This window comes from Sturnus vulgaris, chromosome 3 (genome assembly GCF_052056855.1).
Source record: "Sturnus vulgaris isolate bStuVul1 chromosome 3, bStuVul1.hap1, whole genome shotgun sequence".
Taxonomy (NCBI): Eukaryota; Metazoa; Chordata; class Aves; order Passeriformes; family Sturnidae; genus Sturnus; species Sturnus vulgaris.
In genome coordinates this window covers 85,041,818-85,066,948 of record NC_142245.1, presented here as the reverse complement: position 1 = coordinate 85,066,948, position 25,131 = coordinate 85,041,818, and the positions used below count along the sequence as shown (strand labels likewise).

Here is a 25,131-nt window from a genome sequence, read left to right as displayed (position 1 = left end):
CTGATCATTAGTTCTTGTTACACTTTCTACCATAGATCAGCACCTGGCATTTGCTTTCTATGAAAGAAACAAGTGTTTTGAAGGCTCCTCTCACTCTTCTCTGACTGATGAATTAAAAGAGGCATCTCTTTAGTCTGTTGTTTTAGGGTATTGTCTCCACACCTTGATTTGCTTTTGTGTAAAATGTGGGAAATGAGCTTTGTCTACGCTATGAATTGCTCTCAGGTGAGTCTGCTTTTAGAAGGAAGCTGCCTCTGCCAACAGGGATACACTGGTCTATAAAACAGACTGCTGTACTAACATTCCCTTTTTTATGGGTACATGATTGAAATAAAGGCTATTACAGAAACACACATTCATTAAAAAATCTGCCAGTTTTTATGTCCTTAATTTAAAGTGAAGTTACAGTGTATGAATGCACGTACTCCAGAGTGCTGTGATATACTAGTCTATGACATTATGGAAACACTGGGTTTAGAAGTTCCTTCTTAAAAACCTGTAATTGAAATTTACAGTTTAATTATAGGCTATAGTTTAAGATAATTAAATCGTCAGGGAATTCTTATGTTCTTTAAAATCAAATGATGTTAATTCACACTAAATTATTTAATAAAAATAAGGTTTTTCTTGGCTGTTTCAGCTGTATTTGCAACCAAGAGGGGTTGCACTGACCTTTTGAAAACCCTCAGAGCAAAGGAAATAAGGACACTAGGGTAAAATGATTAATGAAGCTTGGTAAATGGAATTTCATCACATACAATTTTAAAAAATACTGCCCTAGGAAAACAGATTTTTGAGGACAAACTGTCATCATTTATATGTTTTTAACTTTTCTCTCTTTCACAGAAAGAGCGTGTTTGCACATGTTTAACATGCCCCTACTGTGTGGTTGAACATTTTACAATCAGAGAATAATTCTAAAATAAAATAATGGCATTAAATGAGAATGCTTCCTAAATGTTCTGCATGTATGTGTCAGATAGGATGTGGTATATCACTCAAAGTTAAGGGGCTCAGTACAGCAAATAAAACCCCCTCAGTTCTTTATCAAAGGTACAGAGATTTGAGTGAGGTAGAGGATACAATTTTGAGTCTTGACCTCTCTAAAGGCAGTGATTTCAGTGCCACTGATGGCTGTAAAGCCAAGAGTTACTTTGAGGCTGCCTACAGCAGAAATTTTAAGCTACATGTAAAATCCTATTACAACTACCCTGTTCACTCACACTTTGGAGGACCTTCTGCACATCAGCAACAAGAACATAGGGTCATTTTGTAGTAATTCCTTACAGTTCTATGAGATTCATCAACTGCTGAGAGCTGCTGTCCTGGGAAAAACAGGGAACAAGGTCCTCATTTTCATTCCATTATGTTCCTTCTGCACTGCTTAGTTAGTTCAAAAGGGCCAGAGAATGTGGTAACTGAGGATTATCTTTGCTACTGAGGAATTCCTATGTGTATCATTTGTAGATTTGTTCCTCAGACTTTCACATTTCCCATAGTATAATTTTGTCATTCCTTCTTTAATTCCCTTTTTCTTCAAAATCTCATTTTTAAAAGTGAATCTCAAAATTTCATGAAGTCTTAACCATGAGGTCCTTCTACAAAGACCTTTCCTAAACCACAGTACTTCATTTTGTTGGGGTTTTTCAAAGACCATATATTACACTACATATAATGCAATAATATAGTACATAATATTTGATCACATATATTTTTATGGATATGTTTAAAAAAGTGTACAGATTGTTTAAAATTAAAATATTATGAAAACGTAACTATATAATTCCAAAATATTAAGATTTTTCTATACTTTGTTAACGAAGAAGCTTTTCTGCTTTTTGAACATAGCTTGCTTGTTCTTATGCCAGTCTTTGAACAAAATCTGATACCAAAGAGTGCCTGATCCAAAGCTTGTAAAAATTAATGGCTTTCTTTAGGTTCAATTCTTTCTTTAGGTTCTGAATACTCAGTGAGGACTCTTAAGATATGGTCATCCTACATGCTCTGGAGGTAACAAGATATTTCACCCTTGATTTCCTTGATTTCCTGTTTAGAAATGTAATAGAAATTGGTGCTTTAAGAATGCAGGTTAACCTGATTTATTTAGAAGACCGCTTTTGAAAGTCGGTTCATTCAAATGTTGGTATTTCAATGAGTCATACAAAAATGTTCTGAAAAGTGCCTACTTCACTCCACTGTCCATTCAGTGAATGTAAATAACCAGTTATAGGCAATTGCACAGTCCACATTTGATCAGGTGAATTCTACCCACTCTGAGTGCAGTAACAGTTCAAGTTGGAAGAGAATTTATAAATAACATTTTTCACCAAGGGAAAGGTCTTCAGGTAATAGGAAAAAAAAGGTTTTAATTGTCATGCAGACCAGGTTTTCATAAAGCTCCACCCTGATAGCCCAGGGCAAGATTCAGTGCATGGCACACCCATTGACAGTGTAGTGTAAAACGCTATGACACATTCCATCATCAGAAACAGCATCAGAGGTGTTCTGGGAGAGGTTTATAGCCTCTGCTCCTGTCAGTACTTTCCAGCAAACACAAATTCTTCAGGCTGATATCCAAGCAAGGAATGTGCCCTCCTACTACCACAAATTATCTAGGCACTTATTTTTAGTATTCACTTTAATTCTTGTCCACTCACTGTGAATGATAAAACAGACTATTGCTTCTTTCCTAGTTCCATGAACTGCTGAATCATAATTTCTGCTAGGACCTCATCCAAAGCCTATTGAGATTGATTAAAAGATTTATCCATCCCCTAAATGAGCTCTGCTGCAGGCCTTGAGTTCAATGATGCATAAGGCAACTGGCTAAGCTTTTGAAGAGAGAATATTATGCTGGAAGAGGGTGTAGTGGTCTTCTGATTCAAATTTCCACATAACGTTCCATATAATCTGAAATTCTTCAGATTTCCTCGAATTTGCCTCATTTCATGGAAACATATTGTTTGTACCACAACTTGGAATGCCTGCTGAATCCAGTTGAATATCAGACCATCCAAGTTCACTGTATAATGCTAAAAGCAGACACATTGACCATTCTAGTATTCACTGCTGTAATTTTTGTGGAGATTTACCCCAATATTTTAAGTACTGTAGTGCTTAGGTTTTTACATTTACCACAACAGTAGCTTTTTACATGTGATATTAGAGAAAAGCAGAGTTGCTGTGCATGTATTTCCAGCCAGTCTTCATACAATTACTAGAGCTTGCTAGGTGCTAAGGTCCTAATTGACTGCGACAGAAGTTCCTTGCTGGACTAATTAATTCTGTTTTTTTGTATATACTTTAACACATTTTTATTTAGGATATACTTAGGCTGCAATTCGAGATGTGATTTCTGCTGGTACTGATACATATATGCAGACTAGACTTAAACTAGGATATATATAAACAGGTAACAGTATAGTTATTAGCACATCCAGTGCTGTAGATAACTTTTGCAGCCTTTACTGGCTCTGTCAGTCAGACACCATGAAGGATTAGCAAAATAAGGTTCCTGGGTAAGCAGCGAAGGTGGTAAAAGTGGAATTTTCATAATGATGATATTTCACAGATGGGTGTACAACTTGAGTCTGGTAATGCTTGTTTAATTCCAAAATGTGAACATTGAACAGAGAGGGAACTAGCTTCACTGGCTGGCATGCTGAACACAAGAGCAACCTTTTTACCTCCCAGATTGTATATCCACTGTATCCACTTGACTGGCGTGGAAGAGTTGAAGATTATTAAATCCTTTCATGCTAGGTTATACTCCTTCAGATTTATTCCTAATATGCAGAAGTGAGGTCCAAAACCAAATTTGCCCTGCATGGTGACCTTTGTGCACAAATTAGTCTTTCAGGTATTTGTCAGAAACAGGCATTTAAAACATACTTAGGCCTGAGACAGTGATGAATGTTTGTTTCTATAGCCTTGAATGTGTAGACCAACTAAGATCTTTTGTTTAGTTAAAGCACAGATGTCTTAGCAGTTAATTACTACTAATGTGATCTGTTCCTTCTGCTTGTTCTGGATGGATATTAGCTGAGAATATTGTGTAGTCTATAACAGAAGCCAGTGAATAAGCAAAAGCTTTTTATAACTAAGTGCCCCTAAATTTAAATTTGACCAGTTTAGCACAAACTGAAGCACTGTTCATTTTTGTTTGAGTTACCAGTGTAACAGTAAATCAAACAGTGACACATAACTGCATAAAAAAACCCTAGTGTAGACTAGTGTCAGTGGAAATGAGCAGGGTGCTGGGGAATGTAACAGTTCTTCAACCGGTAGGGTTGTGTGATCAGTTATTCCTACCTGAAACCCAAGTCAAGTCCAGCAGAACAAATAGCTTATCGCTTAGTGAGCATGAATGGGATATCAGTTTAGCTCAATTCTCTCTAACTGTGCTAATTTTCCAATTACTCATGACCCATTTTTATTCTTTGAGTGCAGAGAAATATGCAGAGTAGGCTGGAAATACATGCTATAGTTATAGGCAGTTACTGCCTATAGGGCTGAAAGTTTTCTATGTTTCTTATCTGCCCATGCTCTGCAGTTTCTTATCTACATACTACACTGATAGCCACTTCTGAGGCTGTGGGGCTGTGCTGCAAACAGGGCCACTGAAATGAGCTGCAACAGTTGTAAACCTGTCTGCAGAAAGCACTGTATAGCACAGGCTGCAGAGTAGGTTTTGGAGGGCTGTGGATTGCAGAGCTGGGAGGTGCTGAATGGAGAATGGGAGAGGGAGGCATCCACAGCGAAACTGCTCCTTGCTCAGGTGCAGTAGTTAGGGTTTGGGCACCAAAGAAGGACCACATTTGATAAAAGAATATAGGATTTGAAGGAATGTTTTGGGAAAACCAGAGCGTATATTGCAATGAAAATTAGCAGCTGCAGAGCAGCTATAGTTTTGAAAATCAAGACCTTGTTTAAATGCGGGTAAGACATGACTCTTGAAATTATGTCTGAAAGGGCTAATGTGTGTTTAAGTTTTCTGCCAACTGGGAACTTACTGAAACCTTACATACCATACTTGATTTTTACATGTTTAACCATGAAAATCTTCTACTTTTCCCTCAGTGTAGTATATCCTGTTTAGAAATGATGAAAACATCTCTAAGTGCATGGATACACGTGTAAGAAATGGAGATTGTATGTTGTTATAGAATGGAACATAACAATTTCTGGTCCTCCATTTCTTATCTGTTCTGAATGTATTCAGGACAGAAGGAACCTTAGTATGACAATCCATTTATTCACTTACTTCCTGCTGTACAATTCCTTTATTGTCATTTTTGTGGAAGAAGACATCAAATACATATACCAAAGTATCTTAAACTAGCAATCCCCTAGGAGAAAAAAGGAAAGATGGGAGTCTACAATACTGTTGCACAACTGGGCAAAATCTGTGACGTTTACAAGCGTTTTCCCTAATGAACTTTTGGGCTACATTCATGCTAATGAATTAAACGGTGCCAGCAAATGTTCTTGGGACTGGAAATTGATTGTCTCTACCCTCAAGTTGACCTTGGCATGGTTTTGCCCTGGCTACAGTGTTCTCTTGAACAATTTGTACTGCAGCTTGGGGATTAGCATGGACCATACCTGATAGGAAGTTGGGATGTGACCACCTTGTTTCGTAGACTGAGAGAGCTGATTAGTATTGATAGATACGGTGGAGTGACAGTTTGGCTCAGTGCCAGGGAATTGAAACGTTTGTACTATGTGTACACTTTGCCATGTGTAGCAACCCATCTGAGGCTGGGGTTCTTGGGATGCAGTGCTACTTGTAAGCTCTTCTTCCCAATCTCCAAGAAAAGGAGTAGCAGTGGCTGTTCATCTTCCCTGGCTGTTTCTCACATGTAACAAGGAGTTACTAAAACCAACAGCAAACATCTCCCAAACTTTGCCTTATCATGCGCTTTTTGCAGGTGAGGAGCTGCCAAGACTGACTTTGCAAGCATCACTTGTTTGCTGTACTATCACCCCTTCCCTAGTCTACGGAGGTGGCACCCTCTCTTCTGTCACCACAAAGACGAGCGCTCCAAAAAGAATTAGCAGAGGTATGAAAACCTAGAAAAGCAAATGTAAAAGATATGAAAAGACTGCATGACTTCCTGGCATACAATTGGAGCACAGTGTTTATGTACATTACTGTTCATATCTGATTTTCATAAGAATAGAGCGTGATGCTTCTGTTTAGGACTATAACTGATTGCATTTGGCTGTGTACCACAGTGCAGAGGATGCCACTCCAGCACTTCTGAAGAGGCACACATCAAGAATTGGGTCCAATTTCTAAATTTATTAGACTTGTCCTGCAATGAAAGAATTTGGACAAATCAAACATTAAGTGTGTCTAGTCTACACAGTTAAAATGAACATGCTAAAGAAACAGAAGAACCAAGCTGCTTCAGTGCACTTTTTGAACTTTGAATGTAGGTTAAGATTTATAAGTAAGTTGCTACGAGGCTCCTTGAATTTCTGCAAGCATCCTTCTTCCCGTTCAGACCAAGAACCGCTCCCGACTCGCCTCCGAGTTCGAGCCCCGGGCCAGCGCGCCTCTGCGGGCTCTCCGGGTCTCTCCAAGTCGATAACCGGGCAGCTCACCACAACAGGCTGCCGCTCTGCTCGGAGCTGCAGGCAGAAAGCATTGCTCTCGGTGCTGCTTTTGTATGGGTTGGGTTCTGAAAATCCCACCCGCTTCCCACCTGCATCATGCCCAGGATGTGGGAGCGATGGCTGAGGGGAGGTGAGACACTCCCGTGGGTATCTCTGTGTAGACAGATGTGTGCTGCCGCCGGGCCGCCCACCGCGGTCCTGCCCCGGGAACGCCCCGCGGGTGCTCCTGCGGCTGCCGCCGGCGGAGCCTTCCTGGCGCTGGGGCAGCGGCCGCCTCTCCCTTCCCTCCCCCGCTCGCCAAGGCGCCTCCCGCCCGGCCACAGCCCCGGCCCCGGCCCTGCGCACAGCGGCGGACTCACCGGGCAGCGCGCACGGAGAGCCATGGCACAGCCCCACGGCGATGTCCGCTTCTTCCTCCTCCTCCTCCTCTGCAGCTCCGCGGCGGCCGGGTACTTGGGGCTGGGGCGGACGGGGACGCGGGGCGCTTCACCTTCCCTCCCTCCTGCCGGCACGGGGGCTGCGCGGGCAGAGCAGCGCTTCCCGGGGCTCCCGCCTGGCAGCCGCTCCCGGCGCTTCCCGGGTCTCCCGCCTGGCAGCCGGTCCCGGGAGCGGGCAGAGCAGCTCTTCCCGGGTCTCCCGCCTGGCAGCCGGTCCTGGGAGCGGGCAGAGCAGCTCTTCCCGGGTCTCCCGCCTGGCAGCCGCTCCCGGGAGCGGGCAGAGCAGCGCTTCCCGGGTCTCCCGCCTGGCAGCCGCTCCCGGGAGCGGGCAGAGCAGCGCTTCCCGTGCACCGCCCTGCGCACCCGCAGCAGCCGCGGGGTGAGCATCACCTCCAGCCTCCGCACTCGAGAGCAACAGCAGAGCTTGGCAACATGGGTCCTATGTCTTTATGTGGACGCGGTTACTTTTTTTGAGAGTTTTTCACTCCCCTCTCTTTCTCTCTCTGCCCGCTTGGACTTTCCAGACCTACGTTCCTTGTGGCAGCTCCCTGGAACATCAGGCCTGGAGCAAACTTGACTGTTGGGGTAGCTCTGCTGCCGGACAGCCCAGCAGAGGTCACCGTAAAGGGAGAAGTGATCAGAGATAACGAGACCATCTTGAGCAGGGAAATGGTCTTTGAGAAAGGTAAGAAAACGAATGGACTTGGTTTGGAAGTATTTCAGTTTGCCTTCTCACAGAAACATTTTGTTCCTCCCAAAATAACACAGCTTCTACATGGTACTAAAATAGGAAATTTATTTTACCGAGTAGGAGTCGCTATGGGAAAATAGTCTTGTACACTGCTGGCTCTGTTTGGAGTTGGGCAACTGAGCTGGATATGAGTGATTGCCTGGGTGTGCTAACTGTCTGTAAACTCTGAAAATAATCAAATAGTAGCAAAGTGTGATGGATGTGGGATTTCTGAGGAACCAGGAAGTACTCTGGTCCATGTAGTGGGGCCACTGTGGAAGTAAAGGAAGAGTTGCTTGCTGGTAGCTTGTTAAGGTGCAAAGTGGAAGCGTGTGGGAGAATGGAAGGGGTGGAACAAACAACGTAATTCAGCAACTGGAGCTGCTTTTTCGTTCCCTAAGAAAGTAATGACCTGAGGACCATGGGAAAGTGCAGATGACTGTCAGACACTTGGAAGCTCTGTGCATTTGAAGAAACAAGAATTTTTAAGGATCAGGAGCTGAATTATGGAGAGGTTGGGGATTGAAGATAAGTAAACATGACAAGGGACTGATTTAATCTATGCCACCAGGCAGGTGTAGTGGATGTGGTGGGGGTTCTGAAGAGCTGTGATATCCTGGCCAATGTTCCTTTTCAGAAAAAAGAACTTTGCAACAAAAGTATAGAGATATCCTACCTGAGATTTGTCCTCATGGGAAAGTAAATATTTTGTATGCATAGTCCAGCTTTCACACTGCTCTTACTATGAGGTGATATAAATGACATCTAAACTCTAGCTTTTTATTTGTTAAAAGTAGATAGTCTGAGGGCAGTGTGAGGTATTGAAAAATCTACCCTCCTATAATGCTCTTTCTCTACTGCTTGTGTAATTCTTCTGTTAATGTTTTACAGTAAATGTAGATGCCTTAATTGGAAGGATCACACCTTTATTTCAAAGCCTTCACAGTCTGTAGTGAAGACTGAGACTTTGAGTGTGATGGAGTGAATTTGAGCAGATCAAAAAATTTTGATATAGAACCAAAACAAATCTAAACCAGCCAGCTTTTGTTGTTTTCTTTTGAAAGCCAAAGTTTAAAAAATAAAATAAATTGTCTCCTCCTTTTCTTCCTCTAACTATACTGGCTTTTATTTCCTGCTTCTGTTCTGCTTTAACATAGAGTTCAGTGAGCCTTGCGTGAATTTCAACCTGTCTGATTTTGTTCTTCTCAACATTAAAAGCCAGACAAGCAACTGGTAATTCCAAGCTTGTAAAATATGTGGCTGTCTCTATCTTCTGAGCACACCGAATAATGCTTGACACCGGGAGCTGCTGAAGTCAGAGTGAATGGTAGGTTATCAGGAACAGGTATGGCACAGTATCACACTGGAAAAGGGACAAATGAATTAGTGAATTACTAACTTCTAATATTTTCCAGTCTTTTAAATATATCTTTAAATTTTCTATGCTTTTTTACTTGGTAAGTGAAACGAAAAAAAAACCAAAAAAAAAAGATGCTGAGCATACTGTGTATTTCCTCCTGCAAAATTCTTAACAATCAATTTTTTTCTAGTCAGGTTATATAATCTGTTAGTCATTTGTTTTCTGTGAACAAATATGTAAGCAAAACTGTTAAGAGCTAGAAGTAAGGGAACTGCCCTGTTAAAGAGGAGGTAGTCTTGACATATATCCGAAGGTGTTACAAGTGTGGATCAGTTCTGACTCAAAGAGAAAGCAAGTTGTCAGAGAGAAGCAAATGCAGCTTGTTAGAATAAGAACATAAATCTTTAAAATTTTCACTGAAAAATGCAACAATCCTAAGATAAAATATGAAGTGGTATTGTTATAGCTGAGCTTAGTCTGTGACTGGAGGAGGACTGTTGCAGTTGAAGGAAAAAACCCAATCGTATCTCCAAGCACACAAAATCTTCTTTAAATTATATAATTGCTGCGTATATTAGTGCCCAGAAAATGTTGATTTCTCTGTCACTGAATACCTACCTTGGTTAGACTGCACATTCAGTGGCACTGTTGCCTAAGCTGGGTCAATTATGCTCTGTAGTTTTCCTTGCATGGTGACAGCAAAAGCAAGGGATTAACTGCTCTGAGAAACTGATCTGACTGAAAAATAAAGTTTTTATTTTGTTTGAATGTTGTTTTAGGCAGACAGGTCCCCTGGCTCAATGTGCAAATGTTTGTGCTGATGGAACTGAGTTGGAAATTGAATGCTGGAGACATAGGACAGGCTGAGGACACAGTTTTTCTTAGGGATGTTTAATCTGACAGGCCAAGTTCATTGAAGTACCTCAGTGTAAAAGGTATTACATACCTGTCTGTCAAATGCTTCTGCAATTGCCTTAAGTTAATGATTCAGCCTGGTTCTCTAGTAGCAGCTCAGTGTCATACATATAGTGGTCTAAATTTATGAGTTACCTCCATGAGAGGACTGTATTATATTAGAGATATGGGATTTTTTATTTTCTATAAGATAATTCTTGCTTTGTATAAGAAATAGAGTGTTTGCCCTCTGATGGTTGCTAAAACATTTACTATTCTAATATTACTGGAAGTGGAATTTTGATATCTGGGTGATTCTTGGACAATTGTCTGTTAGAGAAATGCTTTAGCAGTGGAGGTTAGTTCCCATCATTATTGTGCTTTTTATATAACTAAGGGAAAATAAATACTAATAAGTGGCAAGTGGGTATTTGGAGTGAAGGAGAAAGTGTCCATGCACATACATTTAAAGATATTTTGAGCTTGGCACAATATTCCAGAATCTAAATGTACTATATAGGAAGGGAGATTGTTTAGGACTAATATTTTGGTGCAGAAATTAACTTAATTACATTTAGTGGAGTGAAAAAAAACCCCTAAATGTTTGCAAGGGGGAAGTTGCTGCTACAGGTAAACTTTGCTTCATCAAGCACAACCCAAAAAAATAGAATGCGTCACCACGAGAGAATAGGTTTCCGTTGCCTAGAGCAGATGCCAGGAAAGCACAAAGCACTAACTAAAGACGTTTTTGTGCACTGTACCAAGCCTTGACACACTTTCTGTGGAGATGCAGTATCAGAAAGATCCTCACCCTGATTAAAAATGGCTGCAGAAGGTAACAATGGCTTGTGTGCAATTGGAGCTGTTGGGTTTTTTGTGTCAACAATAACAAGAAAGAAATTATAGGAATAACAGACGGACAAGTTAAATTCCCTGCATGAATAACTTGATCTTTAGTGATTGCAGTGAAGGGTGACTCTTGCCATGCACATTTATCCAGTCATTGATAATAAAGGTGTAGTCCGAAGTGGCAGGAGGTGTTTTCTTACAGGGTTTGCTACTCAGACATTGCTGTGAGTGTTAGTGTATGAGAAACCTTATACCTTAACTGCGAGAGGTTCTGAAAAGTATTTTCTGTGTTGGTGCTAGATTGGTTTGGAAAGAATGAGTAGCATATAAATTGGAAAAAAAATTGCTTTTCAGAAAAGCTTCTATGTGTAATGAGGTGTCATTATTTGCCCAACAGCATGAATATTTTTAATTCTAAAGAATAAGATTCATTAGTTAAAACTTTTGCTATATAAGGTACAACATAATGTATTTAAGGCATGGTGAATGAGAATTATGTGAACTTGCTGAAGTTTGGTTTACAGTGACATGCATAGTTTGTACATTACTTGTATGTGTTAATTAATTTATGCTGCTTTTTTATATTTCCAGAGAGGAGTACACTTACTTTTTAATAGAGATTACTGAGCTAGAGCATGGTAAATACTCAGCTAGGATTTATGAAGCATGATAGTTTGTGAGAATGTTTGTCAAGCTCAGACAAGTAGTGATCCTCCATAGAGACAATGGAAAATCTCCTTTTACCAGAAGGCATGTTTTACAAACTAAATAATATGATTCTGACCACATCAGTATGAGAAACAGTGAGAAACACTGGGAATAATAAGTTGTGAAGTAACACCTAAATGGGAGTGAATGGCCTAAAACCATCAGTCCCTGTTATTAGCCTTGAGTTGTCTTTGTACCTTATGTCAGGATAAAATGACTGAGTTATTGGTGGTTATGCTGTCTGTGCTGAAAATCTGTGGGGTGAAAGGTTTTGCTGGTAGTTTAGTGGAACATTTCCTTTCTACCTAATTTTTCATCAATGCCTAAAAAGCCAAACGGTGAGAAAGCAGAAGCTGCAGAAGTGATTTTGTATCCATAACCTTTGCATCCAAAAGTATGTGTAGCTGTGCCTTATGAAAAATAAGTTATTAAATAGTCAGCACATGCACATAACCTGTGCAAAATCAGAATGAAGGAAATGTTTTTGGGAAGGAGTATTGGGGCTGGATCCAGAGACAACTGAACTGGTAGAGAAAAAGGCACTCTGTTATAGGCTTTCATATTGCTGAAGTATATAAAAGAAAAACAACCAAACTCAAGAACCTAAAACCCAACAGGTTTCTGTGCCTGTTGTTGAATCCATCCTGCTAACAGATCCATTAAGTTGTTTTCAGAAAAATGCAACTAGCAGTCCCATCCAGTACTTGAGCTTTATTTTATTATTTGGACGCTGTCTGAGATTTGAGGGAAAGAGTCATTCTGTGACTCAGGGCTTACATGTTTTTACATGAGGTTTTTCTGGTCACCATGTTCTTCGTCGATATCCAGCCAAGAAGGGTGTGGCACATTGAGCACTACAGGCTGTTTCACAGTACCTTCAGGAGAGTGGGATAAAACAGAAATGCAGACAGTGGGGCAACTCATATAGAAAAGGGAATGTTACATGTCCCAGTGTGCAGTTCCCTGTTGCCAGGGAGGGGCTTTGCAGTTTTTCGGAAAGGGAGGAGAGAGAAGAACAAGCTATAGGTGTGAATTAGGGAAAAAAGTGATGAAAACAGGAATTGGTAGGTAACATGCTACCAGAAACAAGAAGGGAAGAAAAGGGTGAGAATTCTTAAGGGATTCATGCTAAAAGTATAAGTACACATTAACAGAGCAGAGAGGTAAGAAATGAAGTAACTAAATATGATCTAAACTGGCCACAAAAACAACAGAAAGAAGGAAAACTGTGTGTAGATACTGTAAATGAGATCATATTACAAAGGAACTTAAAGTGGTAGCGTGGGTAATGAAGGACAAAACTGGTAAGGCCAAACCATCAGTAGGAAAGAATGTGAAGGATAGTAAGGCAGGGTTTTTAAATGGAATATTGGTAGCAAGAAAGCTAGCAAAGCATGTGGCTCGCTACTCTGATGAGAAGGGTTGCTACTTCTGTGGCTTGCTACTCAGATGGTTAATAGTGTTGAAAGGCAGTAAGTGTGTAGTCTTCACTAAGAAGATCAATTAACTGTCATGGAAAATAATTAAGATTTAAGGTAACAAAAGAAGAGTAACAGCTTAAAAAGTACGTTGGTCAAGTAGGTGTTTAGGCTTGATAAAATTGCCTGAAGAATATTTAGGGAATTGGCTGAAATAATTTAAAATCTGCTAGTGAAGTTTTGAGAGCATGAGTGAAGAGAGTGGTTCTGGAAGATTGAAAAGCTGCAAAGAAAATATGTTGCACTATGGTTTGGTAAGGGTTGTAGGTAGAGAAGAAGCAGGATTATGTTGTATTTTGATTTTACTAAGACTTTTGATAGTCTGGCCTGGCACTCTGACAGGCCAACTGGGGAAGCAGGGACAGCATGAAATTCTTATTTAATATGTTTGTGGCTGGATGAAAAATAATGTTCATTGAGTAAGTCTGAGTGGTTCACTCTCAAACTAGAAATGGGTTGCCCTGAGACTGTGTTGTTCAGTATGATTGACATGGATGAAAAAGGAAGAATGTTTATTAGATTAGTGAAGGGGTGGTAAGGACACTGGGAGAAAGGATTTTGAACACATTTTGGCAATACCAGAAATGATTAGGGGGAAAACTGGAGTGTGATTCACTAGAACTCTAGAACTAGTGCATAGTTCTACTTTTGTTGATGAGTAAAATAACATGTGCTTATTGGGTGGGGAACAAGGTGATGCAGTCCTGCAGGAAAAGGGGCATGTGTATAGTGGGGGGGGATGGTTTAAAGCTAACAGAAGGTGAAGGCTTGTAAGTAATACTGTAATGCTCAAGAAAGAAGGTAAACATTGTACTCAGAGGTATACACAGAAGTATTTTCTCTAAGCTATGAGAAAGTATTCTAATAATCTTCACAGCCTAATTTGGCATTCTGGGGAATGCTGTGCTTCATTTTTGGCACTCATCATGGAGCCTGTGAACCAACTGGAGAAATGCCAGGGAGAGCAGGGAGAAGGATCTGAGATTTCTCAGGAGACAAGTTCAAACCTGACAGAAGAAGATGAGCCTTCATCTGAGATGAAAATAAATTGTGGAACTCCATGTCCCGGTTGTTGTGGATGGAAAACATGATTGCACAAATTCACAAGACAAAAGTCCATGAAGGATTGGCCCAGTATAAAGACATACAGATTGCATAGGCTGGGAAGAGTACCCAAGGAGGGGTCACTGTGTAGCTGTTCACTTTTTATGCTTTTCAGATGTCTGTCCTTGACCATTGCTGCAAATGGGATCTTAGGCAAAACAAACTTTGGTTTGACCCTGGGAGTCTCTTCTACATTCTAGAAAGCGTCTGAGGAGAGATGGGAGGAACTGGTGTGAAGTATCAGGAGAAGTGTGCTATACACCTGCTGTGGACTATTAAGTACACTAAAGTAGCTTTAAAGAGATAAGGGTGGGAACTAACAGTAGATAGGTCTAAGGTGATGTCCCTAGGGGTGTCTAGTTAGAAGGAGATCCAAGCTGAAGTGTTGAGTTACAGAAATACCAGTGGAGGCAGCAAGCAGTTGGGAAATTCATGAGTTTCCAGTCATGCAGGAGTGACTTCTCTTTTCATGAGACCCTTATGACTGTCAGCACTGGCACTGTTTCCATGTTGTACTATCCATGACTAGTTGTTTTTGAAGGCAGAGTTGAGGTCCTGTCAGCAGAGACTGAATAGCAAGCATCAAGAGATGGTGCTGGTTCACCTAGATTCACTGAAGTACAAATAAGTATGTGCATAGAAAACATGGTTATAGTGACAGACCACTTCTTCAGCTTCCTGGAGGTATAGCTGTAAGGTCCAGGTGCTTATTTTCTGTGGGATTTGCTACTGCCTTTATTTACTGATGAAGGAAGTCTCTGGTACTATTTTTATATATTCAAATAATTTTATTGCCTCAGAAAAGCTTTGTGACTTTGTCATCGCAAACTTCGAATATGTTCCAGAAAATGGAAGAAAGCCAATATGAGAAAAAAAACCTCCTTCTTTCATTCCCTCTAAGCAGAAATCTCAGTAAATTCTGAATGCGTTATTTGCAGTGAATGAGTTTGAGAGGTGACTTCACTTTGAAATTTTGCTCCAGTTACAGCAATTGATGTGATGAGGGTGGTGTTAATACTGCCAAATGTCTGGCATGTACAGACTTAGCTGTATTTTGTCCTAGTGTGATTTTCCGGTCTTTTAAGTTGGACTAAAAACTGCAGCTGCTTTAAATTACCTTGATGGTGGCTTTGTCTGTGTTTATTTCATGGACATCAGAATGGGTAGTAATGGTGGCCAACAATGCCTTGAAAGCAGAATGTGGAGATGTGTGTGAGTTTGTGTGTTTGTACATAGTCACCGAGGGGATGAAGTGTATTTCTCATTTAGTTGTGTAAAAGGCTTGAGTCTGAGATTATTCTGAATTGTCGGTGTAGTTTCACAGACTGGATATGATATGAAGAAAGTTTCTCGTGTAGTATTCAAAAATTGCTCTCCTAACAGCTGTAAATTTATAATTCATGGCAGTATAGTTGTTGTGGTATGTAGGCAGTGGTAATGGCATATGCATGACAAGTAGTCTGTGGATGGCTCTAGGATTTGTCTCAGAAAAAGGTTAAAAAGAGAATGTACTTCAGTTTAAGCAATGATAGTGCCTGGATAGCTCTCAGAGGGTCTCTGATTAAAAAGATTATTTAGTTTTGGAAATACGAAGCTGTTCTGTTTTCCTACCTAGTGTGCAATGTCTTGGATAAACCAGAGAGTGTTTTCTAAGTACTGTGTTCTTGCAACTGACTGGTCTTTGACTACTCAGCTGAAAGTGGTAATAATAGCATAATCCACGGAGTTGGTTGGTTGACTTTAGAAGGTTGAGTGAAGAATTAAATGTCTGGCTTATGCTCTAAGTCTAAAAAGGGCCAGTCAGCAGGAAACATTCTGCTTGCTTGAGGAAGGGATCATGGATGTGGCAGGGGAAGGGAAGAAGTGCCCAGCCATCAGCAGTATCTGTTGGTCTGAGAGGGTGGGAGATGGTGGTTTTCCTCAAGGGTAGATGGAACAATGCTGATGAGGGAAGAGTGGCTGAATCAGTAGAAGGGAGAAGCAGGGGGGTACCATGATTCCTTTGCTATGTAAGGTAGAAAAACACAGAGAATGCTGTGGTCAGGGGGCAGAGAAGAGGAAGGACACTGCCTCTTCTGTTCATACCTTCTGGTAAATCTGTGTCTGTTCTGTCCTGGCCAAGAGTATTTCGTTGGGTTTCTCCCACTGTTCTGATCATGGAGACTCAGGAAAAACTTTCATATTTAGGTGGAGAAGGGTTTTTTCCTAGTTGTCAGAAAAATATCCCTACACTTCCCATTGCAGACCGAAGCTAGAACTTGCTAGCAACTGCAGAGTTTGGTAAAACACAGCTTTAATTGCAAAACCATCTGTGCATTCTCTCTTTCTTCTGTCCTCCAGGGCTGTGGTGCCCTGTCTCTTGACCAGACCCTTAGGTGATAAACTTTGGTCCATTTTAGATTATTCCTTCTGTCCCCTTACATCTTTCTCCATAGGCAGCACTGCTACCTTGCCTCTCTCTCTCCCTTTATAATTTCTGAGTACTTTTAGACTCCAGGTTTGCAAAAACAACTGAAAAGGATAAGGGGTGGAGGCAATAGGGAGGAGGGTAGGAAGTGGCTGTGAAGTGTGTGTAGTGCTGGCAGACAGGGTTTAGGAGGCTTTTTTGCAGAAAGTTATACCCCTTTGCTACAGGCCTGTTGGCCTCATTTGGCTTTGGATGTCAGCCCGAATGCTGACGTCCCCTGGCAATCCCTGCTGGATGTTTGAGTGCTGTATTGCCCCTCCTTCTGTCATCCGGGCCAAACTGAGCCATAACTTAACAGCAGTGCCTTAAGCTCTGTATTTTGGGCTATTTGTGTAAGTAATCGGTGCTAATTTGAGTGATAGCTTTAGCATGATAGATTAGGAGTATAACATATTTAAAGCAAACTGTGAACTTAACAGATTTGCAGGTCTTCTTTGAAGAATAAGTGTTTATCGTGTTTTTCACATCCTGGGCAACTTAGGCCTTGGTATTATTGCTTTCTTTTTTTTTTATTTTTTTAATCACAAAAGTAATGTATATTTTGGATGGGAATAAAAATCTGGAAGGACATTGAAGAATACTAATTTTTATTTATATGATGTGAGTTTTTGAAATTGATTCAGCAGTAGAAAATAACTCCATTTGCCTCTGCAAAGAAAATGTTTTTCTGTAAACATTTCCTAGGCATGGATATATGAACACAGCTGCCAGAGCACAGATGTGGCATAATTTCAGTAAATCAATCCGAAGTGATTCCAGTTATATTTTTTCTGTAATCACACATTACTAGGAAGGTTTGAGGACATAGGTAGAAAAGTTTAAGTAGAAAATCTGTTTGTAGGAATAGCTACCACATGAGCTAGAATATACAGTCAGTGCTGAATTTATGTAAATGAGAGACTGAAGTGCTACTTTACTGGTATATATTGACACAAGCTGTAGTTCACTGTGCCAAGCCATACAGTAATTTTTCTAGAACCTATGTCCTTTTTTAGGGATAGATGCTGAAACATTTATGACTAGTCCTAGTGGTGTCATCTCAAGGAGGGGTAGCATAAATTTCTGGGTTTTGGTCAGGCCCTTACAGTGGGAAGAATTTAAGATGTCATTTTTTGTGTGTTCTCCATAAGTCTAAAAAAACCATGCATGTATTTACATAGAATTTTTATATTTGCTTTATTGATAATAGTACTATTAAAGTGACAAAAAATGGCAGGATAGAAAAATAATTTAATATACTGCTGACATGTCACTCCCACGCTGTCTTTGATTCTTCTACTTGACAATCCTAAATGCCAAAGATTCTAAGGAAAAGGGGACGGGACATTGTGGCATTTGTTTCCACTGTATTTCTGTGTATTTTCTCAGTGCAGTAGTTGTTGAATGAATACAGTACAAGCCTCAGCAATTCTGTGAAATAAATGGTTTTGTAAATGACGAGGAGAGATTTTTTTTTTCTTGAAGGCTCATGTGACTTCTGTTGGGATTTTTGATAGTTTGTTTTTTAACTTTCTTCAAGATTAGTCTGGAACAGTCCACTGAATTTTTCATGTCTCCCCCTAAAACAAAGTCATTATTCCCAGCTGGAATTATTCCCTAACTAATCTCTTGTGGTAGCAGGGACCTGTGCTCTTGCCTGGTTGTTCCCTGCTATGTCGCATTCCAGTTGTGCTGGTGACTGCTGCTATGGAGAGCAGATGGAATGAGTCAGTAGGAAGCGTTTTGTGGTTTGCAGTGCTTGGTGTAGGTGGCTTAGCTGTTCTGGGCTCCTTTCTAAACCTACTTCTTCTGCCTGGAGTTAATTACCTGTATTTTATAACTGAAGGGATTCTTTGCAGGGATGTGGGGAAGAAGACAGAAGACTGTTGGCATTTTTGGGGACAGTAGATGCCAGACTTGACTGATCTTGTGGAAGTATTACATGCTGCATGTGGGTAAAAGCTGCAGGGCTTGCAGCAGAGCAGTGATATGTGCTAGCTGTTGGATCATGGTTAATTCCTTATAAACCTGAAATTGCTGTATGATTAAATATAACTTTAATTCATCAAGTGAACAAAATAATTGTTGAATTTCCGCTATTCAGCATTGGCATAAAGGAAACATTTTGCCTATAGCTCTTGTTTGAGCATGTCCAAAGTCATCCTAGGCATAGCTGAGCAGAGCTCCAGGGAATTGACTGCAGCTTGATAGTCTCTGAGAACATGGGAAAATCTTGCATGACAGGGAAATCCACTGCAATGCTGAAGAATTTCAGATCTGCTCAGGCTGCTCAATTCCTAGCAAAATAATTACGTAGTGACATAAATTGGAAGATTACCTCATGCCCTGGAGCGTCTTTTATGATCCTCACTGGCTGGGAATTACACAGCACTCTGGGCTTTGTCACAGCAGCTAGGGAGGCTGTGGCTCCCTAGCACTGCCTCAGAAGGCAAATCCTTTCTGAGTTGCACAAATGCAATTGTGATATAAATCTCCCTCCTCACCAAGTCTTTCCCCATCTGCATTACATTTTTACCTAGCTGAGACCTGATGTTAGATCACCCATGCTTGGGAACAGGGAAGAAACCCTGCCAGAAGATTTCTTGTTTTTTGCGTGCCACTTGTTCTCAAAAAAGGTGGAGGCAAGTAGGCACTGCCTTCATGAGAGCTCTGAAGTGCCTGCCTTGTTTAGGTTGCTTTGCAAGCTGGTAGATGATGCACAGGACTTTGTGCAGAGCTTCCCTTCGTCAGTCTGCCCTTGAGTGTGTGGGTACCAGTGTGTTTGCACTGGTGGGGTAAAGATGGGAATAGAAACCAGTGGTGTGGGCTGTGGTACAAATATCAGATTTGTGCTTGGTGTCTCCCAGTGTACTGGAGTCACTCCTGTAGCCATTGCTGCAATTAGCTGTGTGGATTAGATTAAAGCTAGCATAGTAGAATTTAACCATGTACATATCCACTCAGACACGTGGTAAATGGTTTCTATTCCTTGTTAATAACTGATTATCAGCAGTGACAAAGGTTATTTTTTTTCCTCTGGTATTATGGGTTGTGGTTGTATAGACCCCAGCTTTAACACTGCCTTATTTCAGAGGGAAAGAAACAAGCGTTAGGGTTTTTAGTGTATAACTGAGAGAAATTTCAAGAGGTAACTTTGTACCATCTCTGTTGCTAGTTGCCATGCATCTTGCTCCCTTTACAGTGAAATATAATCCCCTAAGAAAAATTCTTCCTACTTAACAGTAACTCACTCTGTCCTTAGTTAGGAAGACTTATGTTTCCTTTAGCTAAAATGATATCTCTTAGTGCAATTGTTTGAGCATGGGGTAGTTTGGGTAGATGTTGGGAATAAATATGTAAGTGCATCTAGAGGTGTTTACATTGCCTATGGATCAGGTACTCTGCAGGACTTTGTAATGCCTCTCCTTTGTGCCAAACGACCTTGGCCAAGTGTGGGGGCTCCCTGCCACTGTGAATTGGGGCAGTTTGTCCTCTCCACTGGCTACTGAGAAAAGTATCTTGCCAGACACTCCTGTCTGGAAAACCTCAAAGGCCAATGGGGTTGCTCAGGGTTAATGACTGCATGAGATGCTTCTCAAGTGGAGAGAGGGATTATATGAAAAAAATGTAGGTTTAACAGCAAGATAAACACATTGTGGAAAAAGCTGTAGGCCCAGTACTGCCCATTGCTTAGGTTTTTAAAGTTTTGAATGCCAGAATGAAGTACTGGAGTGTGCTACCCACAAACTTCATCTGTGGGATGTGAGTCATTTGGTTTAACCCAGTTTATAATTTGAATAGATAGCACATACTGGATAGCATTTTTCCTTTAGTGCTCTGGCAGCAGTCAGGACAACTTGTATTCCGTTCATTGAGATTCCTTCTGTTTGCCATTGTCAAAGGAAAGAATTCATTGACTTCTAAAACTAACATTTATTGAAGTTCAGAAGTCGAATGATTGCTTTGTCTTGGAATGCCTTTATGTCCAGGATCAAGAAGGATATTAATAAATATATAAATAAATAGATTTTTTTTTACTCTATGAAACAGTTCTGTAGAAGGTAAGTATAAACCCGTGGCTTTTTAGGAGATACAAAAAGGTCTAACTAATAGAATCAGCAGAAGCAAATGGAAGTGAGCAGTGTGCCTTGGCAGCCAAAAGGGGAGCCACATACTTGAGGGGTGCATCAAGCACAGCATCACCAGCCGATGGTGAGAGGTGATTATCCCACTGTGTTCAGCTTTGGTGCTGCCCCACCCTGGGCATTTCTGGGCCCCACAGCTTTACAAGGTCCTTCAGTGCCACTAGAGGAGGGCAACAAAACTGGCGACAGGGCTCAAAGGCGTGTCCTGTGAGGAGCAGCTGTAGGCTTTTGGTTTCTGTAGTCTGGCTGAGGAGCACTTCCATTGCCATCTGCAGCTTTCTGAGGAGAGGAGCTGGAGACAGGGGTGTGATCTCTTCTGCCTGGTATCCAGTGGTAGGAGGTGTGGGAATGCTTGAGAGTTGCAGCAGGGGAGCTTCAGACTGGACATTAGGAAGCATTTCTTTACTGAAAGGGTTCCACCACTGGAACAGGTTTCTTAGAGATGTGATTGATGTCTGAAACCTGTGTTTAAGAGGATTTTGGACAATGCCCTTAATAACACGCTTTAACTTTTGGTGAGCCCTGAAGTGATCAGGTCCCTTCCAACTGGAATGTTCTGTTCTATTCTGTAATTCATGATGTAATTAAGATAAGAGCTGTGACACTAATGGCTTCATGATGTAATGATATCCAGGAGTTTAACAGAACATTTGCTTGGATTCTAAAAATATATGAGGCCACATTATCTAAAATAGTTAAAGCAATAAACTTATTGCTTTTATTTCAAATGTATTGATATGTTAGTTACTTTTTCCCATGGTGACATAATTCTATGAGGTTAATTCTGAGTGTGCCTTTGCTTAAGAGTGATAAATCCTATGCATGGTTTCAAAAACTTTAGTCTTCATCTAGGCTGCAGAATCAATGGAAAATAATAACTTAGGTGGCATAGAGGGTTGAACGGATCATAAAAGTGTTTCAATCTCTGTGAATGTAAAGAAAAATGTTCAAGCAGAGAACATGGACAACAGCCCCCACCAAACAGAGAAGTAATGTTGCTGTAGGTTGATGTTCATAGTTTTGCAGCACTGCAAAAGGTATTTCACATCTTCCATCAACCATGTAAGGGCAGGAGCACTGCTCTTCTAAGACAATGTTGATGTATTGGTAAGTTTATAGTAGTTAATCTCACAAATTTCTGAGAGTGTGATATTTCTTCTTTTTTTTCAGATACATTTGGGACTCTTGTTCTTCCTGTAGTAAGTATGTTTTTCCTTCCCTCCTTCCTCAGAAAATGTTGATTCCCTGTAACTTACCACCTATTGGTGTTGATGTATTTTGCATGTGATGCCAGTTGTTCTCACAGTCTCAGATAAGTGTGTTTAGTGAACAATAAATCAGGGTTTTTCAGATCAAATGCTCTGCAGCTTGTTAGAAGTAATTACAGGACTTGGGAGCTGATTTCCAGCATCAACACAAACTGTCATAAAACTTGAATACAGAAATTTAATTTATGTCTTTTTTTACTGGCTGATACCTATATCTGTATTTTAGACACACCGTGAAGGCTAATAACAGCTGAAAAAATTGTGCAAAGCAACAACTGAGAAATCTTAAAATAAAAATATATTTATATACAATCTTTGCAAGGGTTTGGAAATGCATATTTAGTGAAAGCACATTAAAAAACCCAAAAATGTATCTTGAATTGTGTGTTGTGTATGAATCCTGAATTTGTGAGCCTGAATATTCATCTTGAAAACCCAGTCTAAATCTAATTAAGTTCCTTAATATGATCTCGCCAGGTTTTAAAATGTTCAAGCACCTAAAACTAGGCAGGGTATTTTCCTCCCTCTCTCGCTGCTATCTGAAGTGCTGAAAACTGACTCATTTTTTTAACTGCAAGATCTTCTATTCATTTGTGTAGCTGCAGTAGACTTAGGTTTTGTGAAAAGTGTAATTTGCTGGTAGCAGAAGGTGGGTAATGAGTTTCTGGATTCAGCCTCATCTTTTCCAGAGGAAACAGTAGCTGCTTTGTCTGAGGTACTCGTGATGGTGGCTGGTGTAGTCAGAAGTACGTGAGGTGGCCTTTTTCTCTCTTGTGTTAGCACTGCCAAAATGGGGATAGTAATCCCATTCATTTGGGATGTTTTGACTAAGATAAAATATTTTCACAGCAAGTTCCTACTACTTAGTGTTAAAAGGTGCCTTGCTCATATTTGGGTTGAGAAACAGCCCTTTAGAGAAGGAGTTGGTGGGGCTGAGGTAGTCACTGTTACTGTAGTAATTGTGGAAATGTTGTATTAGTGCAGTTTCTGGTTGCATAGGTGAGTGAAACAGAAGGTGGGCTGTGTTGCACCTCAGCTGTCCTAATACACTGCCATGGCAACACAAGCCTCATTGTCTCTGACCTTTACATCAAGAAAGGCAGTTTTGTCAGCATATTTTTGGAAGGAAAGATATTTTGAAATATAACAAATAAAAATCTAGGGAGAAACCCATGCTATCTGTCATTATTTGTGGTAGGAAAGGGATACAGGAAAATAGATAAAGTCTCTAAGTGGCATTTATAGGAGATTTAAATTTTTTAAAGAAGAAATTGAAGACAATATTTACAAGCCTGTTAAAATAATGCTGTAAGAGTACAATTCACTGCAATGATGAAACAAAACAAGGTTGTTTTGCCCCATTTTGATTTTGAATGATTATAATGTGTCCTGGACTTCTTGTAGCAAATCCTATCTGCTTTTTAGGGATTAAAACTTCTTTAAGAAATAGTAATATTAATACATTAATATTTGAGTTAATAATAAGGTAGTATTTGAAAGATGCAGTAGCTAAGGCTGTTCCTCTTATTTAAGATATTGCAGAATACTTGGCATGGAATTTGGAGGGTGTTGAAATATGTGAATCATATGTTCTTGGCAATGTGTCTACAAAAACCAGCTGAAGAAAATGCAAAATCCGTTTCAGTGTGGAACTTTGCATCTAAAATGTAATTCTATAAACCCAGATTTTAAAAGGGGAATGTCTTCTTCCCATGTCATCATAGGCCTGCTTATGGGTAAAAAAGAGCCTTTTTATTTTTCCCCCTTGATTTTTTTTCCTGGCATGTTTTTAAAAACAGAAAGTCAGCACAGAGGGATGGAATTGTAGTTGATTCTTCTTTTTTAGGTAAACAGACAGAGAAGGAAATGTTTTCTCTACAGGCATTTGCATCTACCTCATTTGTCACACAGTGACATTTTCCCATGTTTGTGAGTCCCTGTTACCTCACTGTGCACTGTTAAAATGAGCTGTGACAGCAGTACAGCCTTTCTTTATAGCACTTGGTAGGATACTTTTGAAGTGCTGTGCCTGGTGAGTTAACAGCTGTAATTTTCATTACGGTGCAAGAGGAGTGCTTCAGTTCCATATGTTATGCTGAAAAATGCAAGCTGGTCTGCTTTAGTTGTCTTAACTTCAGAGGTTGCAGTCCAGATTTACGGTTTCAACTCCAAACAGAAGCATGTGACTTTTAAGCTTTTCAGCAGGGCTGCTTGCTGGAAGGAGCTGTGTGCTGTGTTAAAACCCTTCCCCTTCTTCAAAGAGACACTCTGGCTGTACAGAAGGCAGCATCTGGGCTGGGGTGTCCCTGGGGTCCGTGGTCGTCGCTGAAGGCTCTGCTCAAGTAAAATTCCGGTGTGCTGCAGCATCTCTGCTTTAAGCCTTTCAACCCCTGTGACTGGGATTCCTCCCAGCTAACTTTAGGAAATGAAGTGATGCATCTGAATTATGAGCTCTAGATTTCCTCTGTGTACTGGAAAGACACAGAGAGAGAGAAGAAACCTGTGCATGATTGCTCTGATCTTTTGTGGTCTGAATTTCCTTGCCAGTGATATCTGTCTCTTCTTCCAGCACTGAAGGAGCCTTCAATGTCTATCCAAAATAAGTTAACCATATAAAATTTCTGTTTCTTTATTTCTTAATATTTTTGGAAGAATAATTATTTTACTTTCTAAATGAGTCATAGTATGTGCTGTAATTATGAATTATGGAAGTGAAATGAGACAAAATCAGGGAGGTTGCTGTTGAAAAGCACTACCTCACCTCATGAGAAATAAATTCTGTATTTGATTTTTCTATCCCATAGGACATAAAGCTAAAGACTGTAAAAAAACAAGTGCGAAGTTCTCTTACTGTCCTGCTCATCTTGCTTACATGTACATTCTTCAGATATTTTATTTTTGGAAAATTTATTAGCAAAAAGTGATGAAGAAAAATATTAGCCCATGATATCAAACCAAAGACATTTCTAAATAACTGAAAAGAGCACAATCTATGTAGGTGTAAGACTTTGAATTACATATGAATACATAGATATTTATATGGTTGAAAACCTGATTACTACTTAAAATTAGATGGAAATGTGTTGAAAAG

The 25,131-nt window shown here is 40.3% G+C and overlaps 1 protein-coding gene across 2 annotated transcripts in view; it reads left to right on the top strand.

Annotated features, from left to right (window-relative positions):
* Positions 1–6,957: 6,957 nt before the first annotated feature.
* CD109 (CD109 molecule) overlaps positions 6,958–25,131 on the top strand; it is a 69,839-nt gene continuing 51,665 nt past the window's right edge. Inside the window, exons 1-3 of one of the 2 annotated variants that reach the window (XM_014870181.2) lie at positions 6,958–7,070; positions 7,583–7,743; positions 21,943–21,971. In XM_014870181.2, the coding sequence (XP_014725667.2) occupies positions 7,003–7,070; positions 7,583–7,743; positions 21,943–21,971 (258 nt within the window). In that variant the 5' untranslated portion in view covers positions 6,958–7,002. Of the gene's footprint in view, positions 7,071–7,582; positions 7,744–9,007; positions 9,116–21,942; positions 21,972–25,131 lie in introns of those variants that run through there. The other variant, XM_088162822.1, reaches the window with a different exon arrangement.